Source organism: Carex rostrata, chromosome 32 (assembly GCF_964058835.1).
Source record: "Carex rostrata chromosome 32, lpCarRost1.2, whole genome shotgun sequence".
NCBI classification, from domain to species: domain Eukaryota; kingdom Viridiplantae; phylum Streptophyta; class Magnoliopsida; order Poales; family Cyperaceae; genus Carex; species Carex rostrata.
In genome coordinates, this window is record NC_135949.1 from 5,414,082 (window position 1) to 5,440,253 (window position 26,172).

At 34.5% G+C, this 26,172-nt stretch overlaps 2 protein-coding genes and 1 pseudogene across 3 annotated transcripts; 1 reads left to right on the top strand and 2 right to left on the bottom strand.

Moving 5' to 3' along the window:
• Window positions 1-5,781: 5,781 nt before the first annotated feature.
• LOC144547743 (uncharacterized) lies at window positions 5,782-6,420 on the bottom strand. Its single transcript, XM_078296442.1, has one exon. It carries the CDS (start codon window positions 6,418-6,420, stop codon window positions 5,782-5,784), a length of 639 nt encoding a protein of 212 aa, XP_078152568.1.
• A 6,150-nt stretch (window positions 6,421-12,570) lies between these two features.
• Window positions 12,571-17,038, top strand: TBL7 (TRICHOME BIREFRINGENCE-LIKE 7). Its single transcript, XM_078296733.1, has 4 exons — window positions 12,571-13,844; window positions 14,055-14,213; window positions 14,934-15,211; window positions 16,653-17,038. The coding sequence occupies exons 1-4, from the start codon at window positions 13,018-13,020 to the stop codon at window positions 16,673-16,675; spliced, it is 1,287 nt and encodes a 428-aa protein (XP_078152859.1). The 5' UTR covers window positions 12,571-13,017; the 3' UTR covers window positions 16,676-17,038.
• A 6,546-nt stretch (window positions 17,039-23,584) lies between these two features.
• On the bottom strand, window positions 23,585-24,735 carry LOC144547980 (transcription factor HEC2 pseudogene; annotated as a pseudogene). The gene has a single exon (XR_013509194.1). The product of XR_013509194.1 is annotated as a transcription factor HEC2 pseudogene (transcript).
• Window positions 24,736-26,172: the final 1,437 nt, after the last annotated feature.

Below are 26,172 nucleotides of genomic sequence, written 5' to 3' on the forward strand. Positions count from 1 at the left end.
GATTGTATGACATATACATTCCTAGCTTGAGGGAGAGTGTTGAAAATAAAGAAGAAACATAGAAGAATTGATCTCAGACACTCATCATAGATCAAGAGGTCAAGAATAAAGGAAATAGGAAATAGGCTTTTATAGAAATAAAATAAACGGTAACGTGTACCGTATAGACATAAATAGCAAAATAGTACAAACGGTAACTTAGATAGAATTTTAGTATAAATAGATGTAGGAACTGTTGTAATAAATATAACATATATATTCCAGAAATATAATCTCCTCAGAAATCATAAAATCAACAATAACATATGTTATAGAGGAAGATCATGTAGGTCACCAGTGAAAGTCTATTACTTAAAAACCTGGTTATTTAAGACGCTTTGCAAAGTGTTTGAAAATAATATAAATTTTGGTGGGGTGAAGAGAAACAAATTATTCAATACAAATTCTGCAATTTCTCTATCCAAACTATTATTTTCTTTCTCCATTTCATTCACTTTTCCCTTAGCACTATCTAGAATTCCAAATTTCAGATTTATAAGTCCCAGGGCTCTCTTCATAAATTATTATTATGTTGATCATACATAATTCTAATAAGAGGAGGGTTCAAATGCCTCCATGTTTTTGTGCCTCCATCATGCCTCCATCTCTCTCCATTATTTTCAAAGTTCAAACAGTCGATCCGAACCGCTCAACCTAACCTCCATACTAAAATATGTTTGGAGACCAAATTTTATATTTTTAGGAATTTTTTTACTATTTTTTTAGATAGGTACAAAATCAGTAAATCTGAACCATCTAAAAATAGTATTTTTGTACCTATCTAAAAAAATAGTAAAAAAATTCCTAAAAATATAAAATTTGGTCTCCAAACATATTTTAGTATGGAGGTTAGATTGAGCGATTCGGATCGACTGTTTGAACTTTGAAAATGATGGAGAGAGATGGAGACATGATGAAGGCACAAAAACATGGAGGCATTTGAACCGTCCTCTTCTAATAATTAATTATATAATTTAACAAATAAACTAATTTTTTTTTCATCCTTCATGCCAAGAAAATTCTTGAATTTCTGAAACAACTTCATTGGCAATAATGACTTTGTAAAAATGTCAATCTCGCTTTGCGTGCATGTTTATTTTCTTCTTGTACCCCCGTTTAACACCAATCTACTAATGACCTTCGTGACAAGAAGTTAGCTCACACGTCTTTTTTTTTCTCAATTGCACGCGCGTATCTCTTAATTCAAATTAAAGCCGAACGCCACTTGTCATCTTCTTCGCCTCTTCAAATAATATGTTGTCAACTCAAGACACATACCAAATGCAACTCACTTGGAATCACGTTTGGTTGCGGAGTCATACTTAAACCGTTAAATGAGAAAATAAAAAAAAGGTAAGATATTATTAGGGGTGTACAAAAATACTGTTGACCCACCCGACCCGTCTGACCCGTCCGACCCGACCCGTATTTTACTGAGTTGAGATGTTACTGGGTCGGGTACGGATTGGATTTTGACAAACCCGTTACTCTGAGTTGGATCATGGGTTTGCTCTTAATAACCCGTTTATACCCGGACCCGGCCTCAAACCTATGTGGAGGACTAATTCATTCAGTTTGACCCGCTACATGAAATAAATCACATAAGATCTCTGTTGAAAGGATGAGTGCTGTGTTTAGGCTGAATTCGCATCCTCTGAGATATCTCATATTTTGCGTGACTTTTTGGAAAATCTCAACTGTTCAAAGACGTTTTGCATGAATCTCAAAGCTTAAACAATATTGGGCCCCTGCGTTATCCTCGAATAGGCACCGGACACGTAGGTCACTCAAAATATGAGATATCTCAGGGGATGCGGACTCGTTTAAGCTTTGATAAAAATCACAGAAGATATCTGTTGAAAAGATGATCCGCTACATGAATTTGAATTGTTATGTTTTTTTTTTATTTCATGAATTTTATATGTGATTGTTATATGTCGTTGTCTTTTTTTTAGGATGTTGCATTTTGGATATGTTTTTTTTTGTTATGGATGTTATATGCTAAATTATTTACATTTTATTTATGTTTGTCACTTTTATTTGTACCTAGTTTTAATAAAAATAGTAAAAAGATATATAATAGATTTTCGATCAAAAGTATAACTCGTTTAACCCGTCTAACCAGCATAACCCGTATATAAAAAAATAGATGGGTTGGGTTAGGTTATGGGTGGGTCAAGTAAATAATTTTTTTTAACCCGGTATAATCGGGTTGGATTCAAATTTTAATAAAATATCTTCGACCCGCCCGTTGTACACCCCTAGATATTATAGTAAGAGATAAGTTAATCTCGTTAAATGAGAAAAAAAAAAAGGTAAGATATTATAGTAAGAGATAAGTTAATTTGGAGTAAATTATTTTACTATTTCAGACGGAATAACTTCTTACTTACTCCACCCCGATTTTTTTATTTTTATCCAAAATTTAAATTAAATTTTAAAAATTAACCGAACCGGTTGGTAAATTATAAAACTACCCAAACCGCTAAACGGTTAACCGGACCCTAGGTTCGGTTAACGGTTTAGCGGACCAAGGGTTCGGTTAACCGTTTAGCGGACCAAGGGTTTGGGTCCGGTTAACGGTTAACCGGATTCGTTGGTTCGCTGAACCGTTAACCGAACCCAAATTTTTTTTTTTTTTTACACAAGGTTTAGGGACTTAAATTCTCAAAAATTCTCAAAATTTAAATTAAATTTTAAAAATTAACGGAATAACTTCTTACTTACTCCACCCCGATTTTTTTATTTTTATCCAAAATTTAAATTAAATTTTAAAAATTAACCGAACCGGTTGGTAAATTATAAAACTACCCAAACCGCTAAACGGTTAACCGGACCCTAGGTTCCGTTAACGGTTAACCGGACCAAGGTTTAGGGACTTAAATTCTCAAAAATTCGTATTTAGATTTATCAAATTTACACAAAAAAAATTTGTAAATCAAATCTGAAATTTAAAATTATAGAAAAATATACATACACATATACATATGCATATAAATATGGTTATAAAAAAACGAGTTGAAAAAAAAAAAAAAAAAAAAAAACCGGTTATTGGATAACCGGACCAAAACCATATTTCCGGTTAATAAATCTAAATACGAATTTTCATGTATATTTTCAATAGAAAAATAAAAAAATTTAAAATTTTTTGTTTTAAAAAAAAGTAAAAAAAAAAAATTGGGTTCGGTTAACGGTTCAGCGAACCTACGAATCCGGTTAACCGTTAACCGGACCCAAACCCTTGGTCCGCTAAACGGTTAACCGAACCCTTGGTCCGCTAAACGGTTAACCGAACCCTTGGTCCGCTAAACCGTTAACCGAACCTAGGGTCCGGTTAACCGTTTAGCGGTTTGGGTAGTTTTATAATTTACCAACCGGTTCGGTTAATTTTTAAAATTTAATTTAAATTTTGGATAAAAATAAAAAAATCGGTACTCCACCTGTAGATTAAATCCACTTTTATAGGTAAACATTTATTTTTCAACAACTTACTCCTCTAGATAGCTAGGGGGTGCAAATTGATCGGATATTATCCGACCGTATTCAAATTTGCATCCGAAAATTTGATACGAACATCTGATATTCGAATATTCATGCAGATACGGATATTGATATGGTTTTAAATTTTAATTATCTGTATCCAAATAGTAGATATATACTATGAGGAGAGATCAAGTTACAACAATTTTTGAGTTACAACAAGTTACCATAATCATTTTCTACATTTTCAAAGTCCAAATCGTCGATCAAAACCGTTAGATATGATCTCCACAATAAAATGTGTTTGGAGACCAAATTTTACAATTTTTGGAATTTTTTTACTATTTATTAAGATGAGTACAAAAACTAGTCAAATTCAGACCATTGAATTTTGTACCCATCTTAATAAATAGTAAAAAAATTCCAAAAGATGTAAAATTTGATCTGGAAGCACATTTTATTGTGGAGATCATGTTGAACGGTTTGGATCAATGATTTGGACTTTGAAAATGTAGAAAATGGTTGTGGTAACTTGATCCCTCCTCATATACTATATAATTTAATATATATTATGAAAAAAATTATGTTATTTACTATTATAAAAGACAGATATCTGTATCCATATCCAGTTAATATCTGATATGTATCTGTATCCATCTAATATCCGATCTGTATCCGTATCCGGAAAATAAAAACGAATACATATATAGTTTTACCACTATCCGATCCATATTCGATCCGTTTGCACCCCTACCTCTAGATGAAATATTTTAAGCAATGATTCGTACTCTCAAATAAAGTGTAAAATAAAAAAGAGTAACATAGAGTAAGCCATTTAATTCTCATTAACTTTACTTCACAATCAAACATGATCTTGTTATCTCATTTAAGTCCCTTATGCTCCTTGTTTTCGGAATTATTGCCTCGTCATCCGATGAAGATGCCTCAATCGTTGGTGCCTTCGATCTCATGGTTGTTGGATGTCAACTTTGACATTCATCGGTATCTCATCCGAGCATCTACAATAGTGATTTCTTTTAGATTGCTAATATGATGTGTTAATTGCTAATATGATGTGTTAATTGCTAATATAATTGCTGAGATGTAGCACACTTTCTAAATTAGCAAATTTGCTTTAAAAGAAAACATTTGTTTAATGACACACTAGCTAATTAATTGGTTTAAATTCTTTCTTGTTGAATTAGTGATGCTCTTCCTAACAAAAAAAGAAAGATGCACCAATGTAGACATAGAAAGAAATTAAAATTAATTGCATCTAGATTAATTCTTAAAATTTCTATAATCGTTATTTAGTAATTAATTTCAATTATGGATTGGAGATGCTCTAAGACTGTTTTGCTCACTAAAGATTGGTGTTAAAGCTGACCGGATCTGCTGACTTTGACATTCACTTTTTTCTAAGTACTATCCGGAATTCCGAATTTGAGACTTAAGTAACAAGAGATATATATTTAGATCAGAGCCAAAAAATTCTAGGACTCTTCATAAATTATTATGCTGACCATACATATTCTTATAATTAAGTTTACAATTTAACATAAAATACATGTAGTTTAAACATTTTTCTCCGTTTTTTTCTTTTCTTTTGAACAAAAAAAATACAGGAATAAGAAAGATGTTTCATTAAAATGAATATACAGGAAAAAGCCAAAGAGTTAACTACATGCATGTACTATAATTGAAAGATATCTAAGAGATATTCCAACTAGAACTAACCTAGGTTAAATGAAAAAATCATTGATAAATGGGAGTGCTACAGAGTTAACTGGACTAATTAATATTGCTTCTGGATTACTTGATTAAAATTTATAGGGAAATGTTTTTGGAGAATGCAAGAGGATATATAGTTTATAATTTGTAGATTTTATATATGGAACTTCAAATATATTTACTATTTTCTTGCTTCTGGACTACTTGCTTAAAATTAATAGTGAAAAGGTCTTGGAGCATGTTTAGATAATAATTAGATTCACCTCCCAATAGATAAAATTTAAACAAGCAAAAAAAAAATAGATAAAAATTACACCTCTTATTAATTTCAAAAATAATTAACTATAACAATGAGAAAGTATCCGTGAGGGTAAAATGTGACTATCAGTGAGAGTATACCGACATAAACATGCTTTTAATTTCTATTAGCGACGGTAGTATCCGTGAGGGATACTGTCGATAGTATCTCTTGTGGATACTGTCCCATTATTGTATAAAATACAATGCTAGTATGAAACCACTCTGCTTCAATCAAGTCCTTCGTTTACTGTTTGACCCACCATCAGTACGAGGCAGCTTCCACCGTATACCGGCATTATTTGACGTGCCACCGACTTTCTCATCTTCCTCCAACACTTCTTGGTACTTAAGATCCTCATCAACTGATATGACTTCCACCTTTTCACCATGTGGGCCCAGGACGACAGCCTCAGTAACATGTATATGATCCTGCACATCGACAATCTCAGCCTTTTGCACTTGCTTTTTTTTCTTCTTGATGCACCAAAATATTAGGGCTGCAAGGGCAGCCAGCAATAGTAAACCGCCACATGTTACCACTACAATTATGATCACCGGGTGATAGGGGCTTGGAGGAGGTGGCGCAACATGAGGAGGCGGTGGTATGACTGGTGGTAATGGGTGAGGTGGCGGAAGAAATGGTGATGGTGGTGGAGGCGGAGGTGAGGAGCGAGGTGGAGGTGGAGGTGAGGAGCGAGGTGGAGGTGGTGGTGAGGAGTGAGGTGGCGGCGGAGGTGAGGAGTGAGGGGGAGGTGGCGGTGCAGAGTGAGGGGGAGGTGGCGGTGCTCGAAATGGTTGAGGTGGTTGCGGTTGAGGTGGTCTCGGATAGGGAAGTGGCGGGGGAAAGAATGGAGGTAAGTAATAAGCCATTGTGCTGTGTTTTAGTAGCAAGAGATAGGAAATGAGGCTTTGTGTTGTTTTGCTAGTGACTGATGAATGTGAAATGTTTGCTATGGTTTTTGTAGCATAACCCTTGGCGTAATTTTTTACTTATATTCCCTTTCTGTTTTAGTACTTTACTCTTAAGAGAGACAGAGAGGCGGTAGGTCTTTGCTTATGCTTGGCTCCTATGCTAAGGCAGTACTACAAGAAGTAAGAATGCTTTCACACATTATATATTGCTTAAGATATTGAAGCTAATTTGTATTAGGGTAACCTTTAATGCCCCATCCTGCTCCCTCTCAAGGCCTCAATCCAACTTTTTCAACATTGTTTTTTTATTTTAATTTATTTTGCGTTTGATCATATCATAGGGATCGAATCTCCTGCCCCCAGAGTCACTGTTAGTGGGCCCCACCCACCCCAAATCCTAAACCCGGCTCCACCCACCCTAAACCCGACCCCACCCCACAGTGACTGAGGGGGCAGGAAAATCCTGCACCCCGGGGGGCAGGTGATCTGCTCCCCATATCATATTATTTCAAGTGATATAATTTTTTTTCACGTTATGTGACTGAGATGATGGATGACAATCACGTCATTTGTCGTCATGTTGTGATGTGACTATCACGTTTAATGATTTTTCAAATTTTGAGTTAGTTCATTAAAAACATTCGAAAAATCGCAAAAAAGAAAATTTAAATAAAAATAATGTTAAAAAAGTTGATCACCTGATGTGACATGAGCAAGTCAGTTTGTATATATGATGTATGGTGTCGTGTTTCTACAAATAGATAAACTTATATTTTATTCGTTAAATGTGGGGAATAACTTTAATCCAAAGGTTTGCTATGTTTGTGCATCATTAGCTCTTTGAAAACTTGTTATGTTTAGATTGAGTAAGATCTTTGATTCAAAGATTTCTATCTTTTACTATTTGTGAAAACCTTTTTCTATTTAGATGAACTAAGATCTTTAATACAAGGCATCATACATCATGACACAATCTTTCCAAAACTTTGCTCCAAGCTAAGACAACATTTTTAATTGAGTGAGTCTATGATACTATGCATATCATAGATGGGTCCATACTACTCTTCAATATTTTCGTTTTAAAAATTAATCCTAACTGTTTAACATGATTTTCATATAAATATATACATGCAGATCAAATTTTGCATTTTTTAGAGCTTTATTACTATTTTTTAAGATAGGTAGAAAATCATCTGATCTGAAAATTATGGACCATCCAAAAACAATGATTTTTTACCTATATAAAAAAATAATAATAAAAAGATTCTAAAAAATGTAAAATTTGGTCTGCAAGTACATATTTATATAGAAATTATATTGAACGGTTCGAATCAACCATTAAAATTTTGAAAACGAAAATATTAATCAGCAGTACGGACCCATCCGTACTATGCATAGTACCATAGACTCGCTCTTTTTAATTAGTATAAAAGTACTAGAATCGAATTCATCAGTTCTTCCATTAATCACATTTAATGTAAAGAAAATTATATATTTTTTTTTGTATCTGTAACAAATCTAGTACGGTACGTAGATTGTAATTATTATTGAGAACTAAACACATGTGGTGTTTATTGGTGCTCAGTCTCTATTCTCTTCAATATTGATTCCTGAGTTACTAATTTTTTTTTAAATTATAACCTGTTAGGGGTCGCAAAAAAAGCTCCTAGCTCGTGGATCGGTGCATGACTCATATATGATACACTCACTAACAATTCGTTCGTTAGTGAATCGGGCTGTTAATGAGTCAACTCATTAGTAACTCGATCCAAAATTAACAATTTTGAGCTGGGGCCTAACTCGCTTGCGAGCTGACGACCCAACTCGGTTCAAGTATGAATTTGTGTGAATTTAGTATGAATGAATTTATTTTATGAACTATGTTTGTATGAATTTGGAGATTTAGTATTTTAGCATATATGAATTTAGTTACAAACTAAATTTATGGTAATTGACTTTATAATACATTATCTAATACATTTGAGCTTTTGGCCTACGAGCTTTCACGAGCTAGCTTGATTCGCTCGTTACCAAAACAAGCGAGCCTCGAGCCACTTTTTCAGCTCAGATTCGAATGTTAGCTCGCTGATTATGACTCACTCGTTGCTAAAACGAACAAGTCATAAGTTTGATCTAGCTCAGTCTAAGCCGGCTTGTTGCCAGCCCTATATAACCTGTGAATCAATATGAAATATCTAAAACTTTGTTGGTGTATTTGTAGCATCATTTTAACTGTTCATTTTTTTAATGTAAACAAAAACTTTACTCCAACGATTTGTATATTTGTCTTATATATATGATCTCCTTTATGTGTATGTATATATTAATTTGGAAGAAATCTAGCTTTTTATTTCTTAATTCCTTAATCAAATAATGTGGGTTGATATTGCAGTCGTTATCTCAAAGCTAGGATAGCAGTGTTCAAGGATTATAACACTTAATTAATCCCTAATTAATGTCTATGAGGAGCAGTCATAGAGAGTGGTTTTTCAATGGTCCTGATTCATCTTGGACCAACAAGGATGAGTATTCTTTAAATTAAAGGATACAGTTCTTAATTTGTTTTTTTTTTATATTGTATTTAAAAAATATATATATACTATTTGAAGGTGAAAATTATTTCAAGAAAAAGATAAAAATTTCTGGCCCATCTGATCAGATTCAGAAGGGTGTGCACTAGGAGAAAGTTTGTTTGAAATCTCATTTATCATAAATTATCTGAGCCATCTGATCTTGATCAGATGGACCGGAAATAACAGGCAATAGGGGTGCAAACGGATCGGATACAGATTGGATACAGATCAGATAGTGGTAAAATCATATCCGTTTATGCTTTTATTTTTCGGATACGGATACGGATCGGATATTAAAAGAATACATACAGATACGGATCAAATATCAGATATCCGTGGATATATACATAAATATTTTTATATTATATATTAAACTATATGGTATATACTATTCGAATACGTATAATTAAAATTCAAAATCATATCCGTATCTGTATCCATACGGATATTCTGATATTGAATATCCTATTAAATTTTTGAATACGGATCCGGATATGATTAGATATTATCCGATCCGTTTGCACCTGAAAAGGCAAACAAATCCTCAAACTCTGAGGTATATCAAATTTAGTCTTTTGATGGAAACCGTCCGATCAGAATCTGGGCTAATCCGGCCCAAGGTGGTATGCACCGGACGTCATTAATAATCGTGCCACAGCAGATCGGACGGTCCTAATATAAATTTAAAATTTCTGTTACCTTAAATGAAATTGAGATGCGTAGTCTGCGACATTGGCAAACGTGCAACGGCAATATAATTCACAGTGGGGCCCACCATGTGGGACGAGTTTGTTAAACGTACAAGATATTCTGCAGACGATGAAAATATGATAAGCTGTGGCAGGTTGCTAAAAGTAGTCTATTCATGCCCACCACAAACTTGATCACAGAAATGATGCTGCAGTGAAAAAACAAATGAAATGAAACATGAAAATGAAGAGAAAGTCGAATCTGACGGTCTAATTTAACCCTTTTTCTCCAGCTTCTTAGATCAAACGGCCGTAAACGCATCCATTCAATTCAGTGGCAGAACGGCAGTAGAGACGAAGTCTCAATCTCTGAGATATCTCAAACTTTGAGTTTTTTTATGGAAATTCTGAAACGTTCTTATAATACGTTCTGCACTAATCTCAAAGCACAAATAAGACAGTGTTAAGCTTTGGACTTTTTATGCCAATTTTTAATCCGTGATAAAAATAAAAAATAAAAATGTCAGAAAATTTTATATTGAACAAACTTAATCCACACAAATATTGGAGACGAGTGCACGAATTATGAAGCAAATGTTGAGGCTGATGCCAGCGGACGTGTCCACCTTCCAATGTTTTGGGCTAAAATTTGAACATTTTAACACCATATATAGGCCGAACAAGAAATTAAATATGGGCCGACCAAGAAATTAAATATGGGCCTTATTCATGCCTTTTGTGTATGTATGGGTGCCTATTTGCTCCTTAACAAGAAATGCATTTTCTAGATCAAACCATGAACCATTTTTTCAAAAAGGTCAAATCTTTTGAAATCCTTTTGATTTGAAATCTACCTGATAATGTTAGAATATATAGGTGAGCAAAATTAGGGTGTGAATGTGTGATGTGCTCAAAGAAAATTTGTTGAACACAATTTTAAAAATCTATTAAATTTATTTTAAACGATAAATTCAATCTGTTGAAATTCATCTACTTCATTAATGATACATATGTACATACAAAATTTTAAAAGTTTCAAACTTATTTAAAATAAGATTAAGTGATAAAAAAAATTTTGATAAAAAATAAATACATAAAACAATTTATAAATGAGACCCTTATTGTTTTATTCATTATCTATATTGGTCTTTTGTGAGAAATTAATGTTCATAAAAAATAATTTCTTCTAAACTGGGTGGGTATTTTTTTAAAGTAATTTCTATTGATGTCCCCAGTAGAATTCAAATATTAATACAATTTTCATAAACAAACTTAAATTAATATTTTTACATGATTATGACCTCAATATTCTCTTTAAAATATGGCAAATTCATGCTTTGGAGCGTGAAGGAACTGAAAATAAGATCTCGGGTTTTGAAATTTAATCCAAATTTGTTTTCGTGTCAACATCTAACTATTCCCTTGTCACATTACTACATCACGGTTAAGAAAAGAAAAGAAAAGAAAAGAAAAGGAAACTTCATCATAAATTCATAGAATGATTTAGTAATATTGTAAATAATTACAAGCAATTTGCAAAAATCTTTGGTTGGGCAATAGCTACTAAATAAAATTACAAGCAATTATTTTTATATGTAGTCTTGATATCTAATAAATAGCTACTAAATAAAAATATAATTCTTTAAATCAGTGGTTGGGAAATAGCTACTAAATAAACTTAATTATTGTAAAATCAGCAGTTCGAAAATAAATAAATAATTAAAATATTTAAAAAATCAATATTTAAATCGGTTAGCCTATCGGTCCAACATGTAAATCATTGATTCAATTTTTTATTTGGTCGATGTCCGATCCAGTTATGATAATATTGCATGTTAGTGTCAACATCCAGTTGAATCCTTGTTATGCTTACAACACTATATTCACGGAAAATAAAATAATGTTTTTTTTCATAAATTTTAGATTAGTCGAATTATGCAAATAATTAAAAGCAATTTGCTTGATTGCTTCTGGTTTATATTTTATTAGAAAATATTTTTTTTGAGGGAAAGCCCGTAGGCATGCAATTCAATTCTACTCATTTTCGGCTGACAATTCCTCACACTTGCTCTATTCCACTCCAATTCCTTTCAATTTGAAGCTCCTCATCGATGACATATGCTTAATTAAGAAAATGCAACTAAAAGAGATGTTGTCCAACTTTTCGGATGTAGATACGTAATAGATAACGGGTTGTACCCACTTTGACCCGAGAAGGGAAGGACATGGAGCGTACGGACTACGGAGCCCGTTACTTACCTCCACGACGGGACCCACGAGGCCACGGACCGAATCTTATTCTCACCCATTTTGTGCTACCAATTTAAACATGCACTTGGCGTACTGGAGGCGAGCTATGGTTCATGTAAATATAGCCTAGCAATCTGCATATGTTCTGAGCAAAATCTGTGCACCATGTTAGTCCGACTTCATTTACTTTTATATATGACATTGACCAAGTCTAATCAATTTTTTTATATATTAATTTTCGTATAATTTTTAAGACTTGTAAATAATTGAAAACAAAAATTAGACGGAAATAAATAACAAGTCTAAATATATTTAAATTAGTTCAAACTTGAAAGAGATAGACCGAACAAAACTATTTCCAAATACACCGCCCAATGAATCCGTATCACCCACGTACCTGAGGTGCAAATGGTGAATCTGGACTGTTCATTTCACTTGGCACGAATCTCAAAGCAGAACCCTACAACCTCACCAGCCACCGAATTAAGTTTGACCTGATCTAATTAATCTGGACCGTCCATTTTTCTCAATCGCACCTCAGGTACCTGGGGGAGGCACGGACTCCCGCCTAACAAAATATTCGGCGTCGGATCGGATCCCACCTCCCACAAACCAACAACTCAACACACTTCACGAATCACGGATTCCCCAAATCTCTCTTCCGATCATCGATCGATACGCATCCCCTTTTGCGGCTTTGCCTTCAAGAATCGAATCCGTAATCGAAATCAAATCTGAAGATTCACAGTCAGCGATCGCCGTAACTCGGGCATACATAAGGTAGGTGTGTCTCTTCCGATTCCGGTTCAAGGTTCCTTTAACCGGTCGGTCGGGTTTGAAAAAAAACCGTCCAAGAATTGGACTTTACGCTGCCAATAGGTAGATTTTTCCAAATTATGGTAGCAATGCAACAATGGTGTGACTGAGTATTGCTTGCTAATGGTATATGGTACGAGGTGTTAGGTTTTATAGTGAGGTACTTCAGGAATAATAGAAAAGGGGGGGCCTTGGCCCCTGCCGGCCACCCCTTGGCTCGATTACGCATGTCAACTATCAATTTTAACCGTTCGACCTCGGCCCGCCTCACGCCGAGAGGTGTGAATAGCCCTCGGGCCATTAGTGGGGCCCACCACCGCAAGTGGTGGGTTTCTGGACCGCCTCCCTTTGACTCACCTGTTATCGCCTACTTCATAGTTTCCATCCTAGTGATAACTGCATGCGTTGTTTACTTGTCTGTGTTTCGGTACTGGGTCTGGTGGGTCCCAGCTCCAGTGCCGATTGCTCATGTAGGAAGCACCAAAGGCACTAATAAGGTCTGCAATGTGTTTGATGGAATGTGGGTCCCGGATGATTCGTACCCGTTATATAACAGTTCTAACTGCCCGTTTGCTGAAAGGGGCTTCAATTGTTTAGCTAACGGGAGACAAGATACCAATTACTTGAAATGGAGATGGAAACCTAAGGACTGTGAATTGCCGAGATTTAATGCGCTAAGAGCACTGGAAAAGCTTAGAAACAAGCGGGTTGTCTTTGTGGGAGATTCAATGAGTCGTACACAGTGGGAGTCGTTTATATGCATGCTCATGACGGGCGTGCGGGACCCAAAAAGCGTGTATGAAGTAAATGGGAACCAGATCTCAAAGACAATCCGGTTTTTGGGGGTTCAGTTTGAGGAGTACAATTTGAGTGTTGAATTTTTTCGATCGGTTTTTTTGGTCCAACAAGGTTTGGCGCCTCGGCATGGGCCGAAAAGGGTCCGGGCTGCATTAAAGCTTGATCGGTTGGATGAGTTTAGCAGCAAATGGGTCGACTCCGATTTGCTTGTGTTTAATTCAGGCCATTGGTGGACCCCAAGTAAACTTTTCGACCTGTAAGTTTTTTTTTCATTTTATTTTAAATCAAAAGATTATATAATGTATTTCGAGTCTATTTGGCCTCATCTTCCAAATACTATAGATTTAACTGCAAGTTGGTACAAACCCAAAGATGAGGTTTTATTAGCATATAAAAGGCGACAGTAGCAAAACTTTTTATTCTTTAATTTAATTATTTACGAGAGAAGATGGTTTCTATTCGACAGGGGCTGCTATTTCCAGGCGGGTGGGTCCCTCAGGCTAGGCATGTCGATAATTTCAGCATTTGAAATGGCATTGCAAACATGGGCCTCCTGGGTTGAGAGGTCGGTTAACACCAACAGAACCCATGTTTTCTTTCGCACCTTCGAGCCGTCTCATTGGAGGTTAGTTCCCTTATAAAAAATTGGTGAATTTATGTATAGTTTATCCCTGTAAATTGAGAAAATTTCTTCATATCCCTACAAAAAGTTTTAAGCTGTAGATAATCAAGCTAGAAATTTTAGTTAGTTTTGGCATTGTAAGAAACTAGAACAGATTTAGAGTGTTTTAGGGGACACTTAATGTTGTTTTGGAGGGGATGCTATTGTTGTTTCTCGCCTCCAGGGGCATGTGCGATATTTTAATGTCTTGTAGGTTACATATCAAAATAACCTTTCTTGAAATTGAAAACATATAACAGATGCTAATCAGCACTGTGTTACAATCAAATGGTCACAATTTGCAAAAACAAGCCTAAAAGGGTGTGCTGCAGAAGAGGGGAGAGGAGAGGGGTGACCTGACCTGATTTGTTTACTTGCTCTACAACATTAAATTTTGAGGGGGAGAGGAGGGAAGAGGAGGTGAACTCTATATTCAAACTATTCAAATTTGTAACCCTAAAATTGGGGCGTAGAGGAGGTATACTCTTGATGCTGCCCCTGTTCTCCCTTTCCCTCCCCTTCTCTAGAGCACGGCCTAAGACATGAGGTTTTGGTTGCAAATCGGAAAAATGTGAGGTGGCACTTGAAATATCTGTAAAGACTCACTGGTAGTTGCCAAAATAGTAACAGTAATAGCAAAAAAATTTACAAAATTGCACTAAATAGAGGTGTAACTTAAAACAGCGGTGCTAACCAAAAGGAGTGCAAGGTGACTACAGAGCCATCTTTAGAAGCAAAAGGCACAGATAAAAGCGAGTTTGGCGATGTCATAGCAGGCGTGGTCTCCTCGATGCGTGTACCTGTTACCGTATTAAATGTTACTTCCATGGGTGCATTTCGAAGTGATGCACACATTGGCACTTACAGCCATCCGTTGACTATTCTTGACTGCAGCCACTGGTGCTTGCCAGGTGTACCTGATGCCTGGAATGAGATTGTCTTTTCATACCTCCTCACTGACGGTGAGCCCCAGTCCCTCTGTGTATATCTCTAGTTTTATTAGGTTTGGTTATATCCCGAGAGCAGGGTTCAACATGATCTCCATATTAAAATATGCTTAAAATATGCTTAACTTATGCTTGGAGATTATTTTTTATTTTTTTGGTAATAATTTACTAATCTTTTAGATACGGTACGAAATCACTGCTTTTGGATGGTCCAGAATTTTCTGAAAAACAATGATTTTGTACCCAAGCATATTTTAGTTTGGTCTCAAAGCACATTTTATTTTGGAATATCATGTTGAGCGGTTTGGATGACTGTTTGGACTTTGAAAACAAAAGAACATGAGGTATCTGAACCCTCATATCCGAAATACTCCTGGCCCACTTTTTTTTGGGCCTTAGTAGTGCTGGTGTTGGTGGGCTGAACCAAGCTGGAGACCCTTAGGTCGGTACGGGTTGTTATGTGGGTCTGTTTGAGTGTGGTCCGCTCTATTTAATAGTCAATCTTCTATTGATTTGTAGAAACTGTACTGCTGTACCTAGGTTTGTAAGGAAAACAACAGACTAGTATTAACACAGTATTGGTAAAACAGGAGTGAGGCTATGGATTAAAATCTTCGTTTTTAAAGTCCAAACAGTCGAGTGGAACCGTTCAACATGATCTCCATATGAAAATGTCCTTGCCTACTAAATTTTATATTTTTTTAGAATTTTATTTTTATTTGTTTAGATAAGTTAAAAATCACTACTTTTGAATGGTCGAGAATTTTTAGATCAAGTGATTTTCTACCTATCTAAAACAAAATAGGTCAAAATTCCAAAAAATGTAAAATTTGATCTACAGGTTCATTTGCATATGGAGATTATGTTGAACGGTACAGATGGACCGTTTGGAATTTAGAAAATAGAGATATCGATCCATAGTATGGACCAATATACGCTATGCATAGTACCATAGTCTCACTCATAAAACAGCATCTTATGATGGATTTAACATTGAACTTTTATCAAAAAAAAAAAAGGAATTGAAGTTTGCCGTATGTTCATAATAAATAATTATACTTGTTGCCAAGTTTTTTCGGGTCTATGACCTGGTTCTTAAGTCTGATGCCGGGCCAGGGCACCTTGGTCTGGTAAAATTTGACATGCAAGTGCCTAACAACTTTCTGAAAATGTAAAACCTAAACCGACAATATTCAAGCACCAGAAAGTAAAGTTTACCAATTGTAATTTTGGTACACATTGGTTAGGGATTGTATCACATCATGCAAAAGAACTTGCCAGTACTAGATTTGTATGCTAAAATGTTACGCTGTCACATCTGACCTTGTAAAATTACGAACTCTTATAACTTATCATATCTATTTCACTTCTTCCTCACATAAACTAGGTTGTTCTTTTCAGATAAAGGTACGATGAACCAGTACTGATATTTTTATATTTCTTTTCACATCCACAGGTTGGAAAAATCTGCAAAATTAAAGTGTTTGTTTTGTGGGGGTTAGCATTTTTTTTTTTGTCTTTTTCTTAATTTTCAAATGTTATTCTTTGATTTTTCACCTGGCAGTCATTTAAACAGATGATCTGCTGCAAGAAACAATGCCCTTATTATACCTCTCACTTTCTTATGTGTAAAGCATATACGTAGATTATGTACCAATTGTAGTTTCCAACACACTTTCCTTTTTGTTCTATTTTTTTTTTTTTGGGATGAAAGGCGAGAATCTGATTTTAGCTTTTGCCTTGACATGTATAAAAATGAGGAAGGGTTTGATATGTATATGAGACTTCTCATGATGTCTCATGTAAAACTTTTTGTGTATGAACATTGATTTTGAGTTCAAATAGATGTAGAACTGTTTTAATAATGCTTTTTTCTTACCAGACTGGATTTTACATTAAATGCCACATGGTTAGGTTGTGTACGGATGTAGCTGAATTACTATACAATAAAATCTTGTACAGGTACAAAAATCTCAATCTTTTTTGGGTAATTTTTGGTACGAAAGGGAAACTATCAGTCTGTAAATGTCTGAACTAACGGTTGTAAAAAAAAAAAATGATGGATGATAACAGTAGTTATGTTCCACTTGACAGTTAAAAGGAGTGGTGTCAGTTTGGTATTTACACAAACCAAGAAATATTATTATATATATTTTTGTTGTCTACTTTTGACTGTCTGTGGAAGTTTATAGCAGTAAAAATAGAAGATTTACTTTTGAGCAAGGCTACGGTAATATGCATGTTACACAGGCCATCAATATGGATTTATATTGTCATGTTTAAAATCCAAATAGTTAATTTGAACTGTTCACTTGCAATTAAATTATATATATATATAGGAATATGCTAGCATGCTATGCATAGCATAGAGCCCCTCCATGCAACGCCTTGGATTTCAACTTTTCAAAATCCTAACGGTCGATCCGAACCGTTCATCTTGTTCTCCATATTAATATGTGTTTGGAGACCTAATTTTACATTTTTTGGAAATTGTTTACTATTTCTTTAGATTTATTGAAAATCGCTGTTTTCAGCAAATCTGGACCATAAAAAAACAGCGATTTTCAATAAATCTAAAGAAATATTAAAAAATTTTCAAAAAATGTAAAATTTGGTCTCCAAACACATATTAATATGGAGAATAAGATGAACAGTTCAGATCGACCATTAGGATTTTGAAAACTCAAAATCCGAACCGTTGCATGGAGGGGTTCTATGCTATGCATAGCATGCTAGCATATTCCTATATATATATATATATATATATATATATATATATTTTAAATTTGTCTACTATTTATTTTACATAGGTAGAAAATTACTTGATTTGAAATTCTAGACCATCCAAAAACAATAATTTTCTATATATCTAAAAAAAATGTAATTTTTTTATAAATGATGTAAAATTTGATTAAGGATATTTTGATATGAAAATGATTGAGATATAAACTGTAGTATGCATGTTACCATAGCCTTGCTCTTTACTTTTTGAGAAAAAATTGGATCAGATGTGTTGCATCTTTATGCATTTGATATGACTTATGTACGCTAATAACTTTTGTTGATGGCACGGTAAAAGATGAAGCATCTAGTGCGCCAGAACAAAGTAGCACTACAGGTAACTAGGTAAAGGTCATACTGACAAGAAGTCAGTATAATAATAATAATCATAATACAATATATTTATATCAGCTAAATTTTAAAAATGATAGGTAGGGGAGTTAGGGGTCACAGAATGTTTAAATTCATAGCGTCATGCATGTGGCAAGGGAACAACCTTTTTGGATCTTGTGTATCATATACAGATCATTTGCATGTTAACACTTCTGTAGCATTTGCATCTACATTTAGTTTTTAAATCATTTATAATAAAAAGGCATGCATGAAATGAAAACCCCCACTTTCTAGGAAATAAATCTGCTGCAATCTTCCGTGAGTGAACAGTAATTCTAAAATTCCTCCCTTTTTCAAATCTAGCCGTTAATTCTTTTTCGAGAACAAATTTTGAAGCAACTTTTTTCAAGAATTTTTCTGTGCACGTATCTCGAAATATTTTAATGACTAGATTTAGAATAGCAGAGATTTCAGGATTACTGTTGACTCACTAGAATCGCAACAGATTTGTATCCCACTTTCTAGTGGTACATACTATCCACTATTTTTTTTTTATATATATAGTTAAATAAAAGCACATGTTGGGCATGCTCAATACAAGTTGAAATGGATGTTCATATTAGATAATTAAAAATTAATGGGTAATATACCATAAACATATTTCAATAAATATTTTTTTAATAAAAAAAACTATACCATTTTTGGGTGTGGAATATGTGAGAAAGATACCAATACTAGATATATTGCAATGAAGTCCAAAGATGCTTGCCTCAAATATTCATTCTTAACATTTATGAAAACAGATATGTAACATTAAATTAATTGCCACATAAGATTTAACTCAGAGAACAGCAAATTGGCTATTGACACCTAGGATGCCTGACATTTGACGCACGTGGGTCTCACTAGCATGTCATAATTCCCTTATTTTTTTTAAAAAATCGTAGGCAAATTGTATTGATTCAAAAAAAAATACTACCAACTGTTATATGATATTAGACAACGAGTGTCTTTGAAAGTATTCAGCTGTAAAATAAATAAAAAAAACACACAGGATGTGTACATCCTATAGATACAAATTTGATAATTCTTGCTTGATTGGAATTATGGAAGCCTTGTAATTATTTCATTTGTGCGCTTATTTGTCTTGTTTCTTCTGACAATCTACACCGAATCACAGCTGAGAAGGCACTGGATCAAACCGGACCAGGAACTGAATCAACTGAACCGGAATAGTCGCCTGCTCAGGGGAATGTGCAGTCGAGAAAGCACTAAATCAGATCGAAACAAGAACTAAATCAACCAGACCGAGACAGTCATCTCTCAAAGGAACAATAAGGGTGTGTTCGACTGCCAGGCAGGAACAGGAACAGAAACGGGAACGGGAACAGGAACGAGTTTGAATCTGAGTCTAATTTAAATGGTCAAAACACTATGCGCGTGAGAAAAAAAAAATTCACTCTGAATGAATTTTTTTTCACACGCCCTAAAGGGAGGCCAATACAAGGAGAAAAAAAAACTAAACATTAATTTTCAACTTTTCATCTCATAATTTATTTAAAGCGATACAAGAAAAAAAAAAAAAAAAAAAAGGTTTATAATCTTTTTAGTGAAAAGACAATAAAGGGGGGCCAGATCCAAGGAGGAGGTATGAGGTCAGACCAGTGGGATGTGGTGCATAATTGGTGCTGTGCATTGGCAGTCCTGAATTCAATGCACTTATAGATAATATTTTCTATTCCATCTTTCTTCATTTCTTCTTCAATTTTTTTGTATCATATTATTTTATCTCTCTATGTTTCAGAATTCAGATTCACACCCTTCACTGGCACAGATCTTATTGTTGTTATTATTATTATTATATATCATGCATTTGATATGGTGCATGACAACCATATGGTTTCCTGTGACTCCCACCAAACTAATTTATTCCTTTATTAAAATATATATCAGTATAAAATATAATACCTCCTAGTTGCCTTTATTTCCTCTTATTATTTTAGTTAGAGAAGCTCATTGGTTGCTTCTCTTACATGGGCGGCGGAACCAGTACTGTTACTGATTGGTGGGACCTGGATATCAGATACCAATTTAACAATAGAATTGGATTTATATGGTTGGAACTTGGGAGCAAAAATTACAAGGGGCCTATATTAGATATGATATTGGTTTTTTCTATTTTTTTTTTTTGCTTTTTGTGTGTTGTTCCATCTGTTAGTTGTATACGGCATGTTAAATTGTTAATACATTGGTAAGTAGCGAAAGAATTTAGGTACCATACTCCCATACTTTGCTTGACCGGAACCGAACCAACATCAGAACAACATGACCGGTACCGTGCTGTAAACAAATGCAGCAACTCCATACTTATTATTTGGATGTACTGAGAATAGCGAGAATAGCACTGTTCCGCTATTCCTACAAAAAGTCGGAATAGCAATTGGTGCTCTCTCAAATGTTCAATCCCTCCATCGCTATTATAAATGTTCAATCCAAACAACATTTTTGCTATTCCGAATAACACCACATCAACACTATTCTCACACTCTTCCAAAAATCACTAAGCTCATCTACTATTCTCAAATAGTAGCTATTCTAGTTATTCTAGAGTGCATCCAAATGTACCCTAGACTCGGCATAGTTCTCTTTTTGAATAACTGTATAACAACATTGAGATGAAATACACTACAAGGTGCACCAAGAACCAAATAATTAACATTATAAATAAATAACAACTCTATTTATATTTGAGGTTGCAACTTGCACAAAATTAGTTCATTTTGATAATTAGGGTTTTAGTTGGTCATATGACTACAAAATTTGATATCAAAATTAAGCAACAACAATAACAACAATGAAAAGTGAAAAGAGATTAAGACCCTGGACAGGTTTTTTCAGCTTTGCTTGCACAGAAATCAGTTTGGGCCATCTGCAACTGCAAAATAAATAAATAGCTCTTCTCTGTGAGAAACAATATCAACAGGAAAAGCATTGATTACAATTTATGTGCCGTCTGAACATGTTTCTTGTAAGTATGTAATTAATATATATATATGTGTGTGTGTGTGTGTGTGTGTGCGCTTCAAAAACATCAAAGAGATTTTGACTAGCTAAAATATATTGAGCTAATGAGCTCTGATAAAATCATACATATACAGTTGCAACAAATGAATGAGCCCCTAACTTAATTTAGCATCATGACTAATTTCTTGCACAAATTAATACTTTCTTCTGATCTCTGATTCAGTAACCTTGCATCAAATAATTAGAAAAGAGATCCAGAGTTGTGCATTCCAAGCTTCACATAGCCTGTATTGCATATCAAAAGCCTTATTAAATTTTGGTTGCACACACAATAAATTCAATTTGATAAGTTAACAATAAATCAGTTGCCAAGGAGATTTAGATAATTAATTCATTATTTTAGATAAGAGGAACCTAAAGCACATATATAACATGAGATGACATCATCAATACATTTAATTGCAACACTGAATAGTTTGTCAGCCCTGTGTTAAAAAAATGTTCTAACTGGGAGATTTGCATACTTCGCTTATCATTAACTGCACACATATTTAAAGTTCCACATACACAATCTACAGATTATTGTGTGTGTGTGTGTGTGTGTATCCTCTTGAATACTCCAAAGAGCTTTTCCTTATTAATTTTAAGCAAGTAATCAAGAAGCAAAATTAGTACACATATATAATTATTAACTAAATATCCTCTAGCTTGCATGCTTCATGAGCTTCTTCCTATTAATTTTAATTAAGCAAGTAATCCAGAAGCAATATTAGTACAGTTAACTCTGTTGCACTACCCATTTTTCAATCTATTTTTGTTTTGTTTTACCCTAGGCTAGTTCTAGTTAGGAATATCTCATAGATCCATCAATAATATAGTACAGTTAACTCTTTGGCCTTTTCCTATATATTCTTCCACTATTATGAAATAACTTTAATTCTTCCTGTATGTTTTTTGTTCCCAAGAAAAAATTGAAACAGAGAAAATATTTGAACCACATGGCCTTTTATGCAAAGAGTCATAATCAACCAGGTTTTAATTAAGTAATAGATTTGTCAGTACTTGACTTGTATGATCTAAATCTGCATAAGTTCATTTCCATTTATTCACTTCCATTAATGGACAATTAAAGATAATAATTATGCCCAATGTACATAAAGTCCAACTTCAGTAAATAATCTACAAGGGTTTCATATATTGGGGGTGCAGATATATATATATATATATATATATATATATATACACACACACACAATATTATTTAATAACTAGGTAACTTGTACGCACAGTACTAGTTATTCATAACAATATTTTATATATCTTAATTGGGTGCATTAATGTCAAGTCAACAAGATATACTATTTTATTGTAGAAACAATAAAATTAATAATGAGTTGCAGCACCATATATATATGCAACTATATATATTATAATTTTCTGACACTGCATTTGTAAATTTTAAGCGCTTATAGCAACATATACGGAGTAGGTAGAGCAATATATTTATTTAATAACATAATGTAAATGCAGTCTACGGTAAAAATAAAATAAGGACAGTACTACTTTACGACATTGTAATCACCTTGGAACTAAAAGTGAGAAAGATTATAAAATAATTAGGCCAAACTAAGAGCGTTATATATATGTGATCAATGTATCCATAAAAAAACAAAGATACAAACACCAGAAACACAGTAAACATGCATGAAATTACAGAGAGAGAAAGATAGAGATGATCCAAAAGGATAGCATGTTGCAACACAGTTTATCTTGGGGAACGCTGAAAACAAAATTCCAGCCTAGGCTTCATAACTCCTCGCACAAAATACATGGCGCCCAACAAAATATAATAAAAAAAAAAACTATATACTATAAAATTTTATTTATATATATAGTAGACAATGTAACATCACACAAATTTCAAAGCAATCATGCGCCTACGTGACCTGGTAACCGTTATCATCATGCCTTGGCCTCTCATAGTCAACCGTATTGTAACAAACTAGTGTCACATGCTACCATCTACTACAAATTTTATGTAAACACATCCTCTCCATTTTTCTCTGTAATGGACAGAGAGCTACTCACTTGCCATGTGCATGCCCAAGGAATTCAACACGTGAGATTATATTTTGTTTTCAAGATGATAATCTTTTAATGATAGAATTTGAAAAATTAATTATGTAATTTATGTTTAAGTCAGATGTGAATGTCAATGTCTCCATCTAGTATATACAGAAAGAGAAGAAATGATATATAAGCTTTAAATATTTATTTACCTCATAGAAGGTAAGACCTAACTGCTAAGAGAAAAGGAGCAATGATGAAATTCCCCCTATACTATACGCCTCTAAAATTATATCATTTAATTTCACACATCAAAGAAAATTCTTCAACATTTCAAATTCAAACCAATTGATTACCTCTCAAGATGAATCAACAGTCTAATTCATTTTCACACTACACACCATGGCTGCTTGACGCACCAAACCCGCTTCCAAACCCTAATTGAGGTCCCAAGGAAGAGGAAGAAGAAGAAGGTGATGAACCATGAAGAATTTTCCAGTCGATGGGCCCCATATGAACTCCCCCGATCAAACCGACTTGCGGTGGTGCAGGTACGGGCATAGGTAGTGCAACTGACACCTGTGGCCCGCCCCCACCGGTCTGTAGTTCTTGCACTTGCCTTTTCAAAAACTTGATATACCGAATTGCCTCATCGAGCATTGACGCTGTGTCCATCTTGGTACCGCCTGGTACGAGCCTCTGCAAGATCCGTATCCGCTCGCTGATTCTCTCTCTCCTGTGACGCGCTGCAATGCTCTGCGGGTCGTCGCTGATGCGCACGTTTCGTCTTTTGGGCCTCTTAATAGTAGCAGGGTCAATGTCGACAGGTTGCATTGCGGCAATTCGGTACATCATCTCCTTCATGGCACCTAGGTTTTCTTCCTCGTCCTGCTCATTGAATTCTTGCTGATCGGTTTGTTCGGTATTAGAACCAGCATGGTGATCTCTTTGAGGGGGGATAGAGAGGCTAGAGGAGGGGATGTTATTGATTTGTAGAGGTTGGTTGTAGGGATGATGGGGATCATGGTGCATATGCTGTGGATGAATGAAAGGATCCAATGGTGGAGATTGATTGAAGAAGAGGTGATGTGAGGCGGTGCCCATGCTCATGCTCATGCTCATGCTCATGTCAAGGTTATCCCAAGAGCTACTACTACTGGTGTTTTTATCCATTAATTATATCTTTTGTGTAGAGAGATGGGCAAAGCCAAGTGCAGTGTGGGGTTTAATAAGTTTGCTTTGTACAAGGAATGGAAGAGAGAAAATGGGAGGAGATGGATAGGCTCAGGTTGTAGGCTTTCCGAGAAATAGAAAGAGAGAGAGAGAGGAGAGAGAGAGGGGATGGAGGATTGGAAGTGTGACTAATTTATATAAAGCCAGATTAAATTGAGAAGGGAAAGAAAGTAATTAATAAGGTATAAGAGAATATAGTGGTCGATCTCCAGACTCCAGTTCGTACGTACCTGTGAGGATCTTATATTGTCAAACACCTACGATATTCTCTGTTGTGATTCCATTTATACAGCAAATAAGGCGAATGGCGGAATGGGGGCATAATCACAGCATTCGCCAATTAAATCTGAATAATTTGTTTTTTGGTGATGTCAAACTAAACGCTAAATTATTTGGTTGATTGAATTTTGACTGAATTAAATCTGAATAATTCGTGAATTTTACAATTTTTTTCCAAATTATTCACAAATTTTTTCTGATTTTTTCCAGCCCATAGCATTTTTTTTGTTTTTTTGTTTTTTTTGTTTTGCTCCCTTGCAGGACTGAGATTAGGGGTGTCAATGGGTACGGTACGGGTCGGGTGGAGACATTTTCATACCCATACCCATTAAAATTGACCTTACCCATACCCTACCCATACCCATTAAAAATTGATCTTACCCTACCCTACCCTTACCCGTTAATATTATCGGGTAACGAAACGGTAGCGGGTGAATAACGAATAATACTAGTATAATAATTAGTTTTATTATATTTTACAAATTAAACATCAAAAACTCATTCATTTTAACACATATATAATTGCATTTCTAATAAAAAAAATAAAATAAATGTGCAATTAATTTCAACTAAATTATTTTTTTATAAAGAATAAAAATTTAAAAACACAAATATACATTTAAGTGGATTAGAAATTGAATTAAATATACATTTAAGTGGGTTGGAAATTGAATTGAATATATATTTGAATTTTATAATTACCCTATAGGGTAACGGGTACGAAATAGTCATTACCCATACCCTTACCCATTTATTTAACGAAAAAAAATTCTTACCCATACCCATACCCAATAAGCTAACGAAAAAAAAATCTTACCCATACCCGCCTTATCGAATACGATACGGGTCGTACCATTGACACCCCTAACTGAGATCTCTGGTTCGAATAATTCCGAATCATTTCCCAAGTTATATTTGAATTATTCTCGAATTATGAATTTTTGACCTCGTCGAACCGAACTTAAATAATTTATTTGTCACTATATATGAATGGGGGACCGTAGATTGGCACTGGATCAAATTTGTTCTAATGTCATGTTAGAGCCGTTCGAACAATATCAAGATTCGTATGGATAATTTTAAGATTCGTGCGAATAAAGTATACAAATTTTGATACGGTTTGGATAGCTCTGACCGAACATCAAACCCAATTTGGTTTCACGCACCCATCAGGCCGAACCCACACTGGCAAATAATTGGGTTGGATTTTTTTAAGGGAGCGAAGGGCTCTTAACAAACATTGGATCGAAATCCGTCTG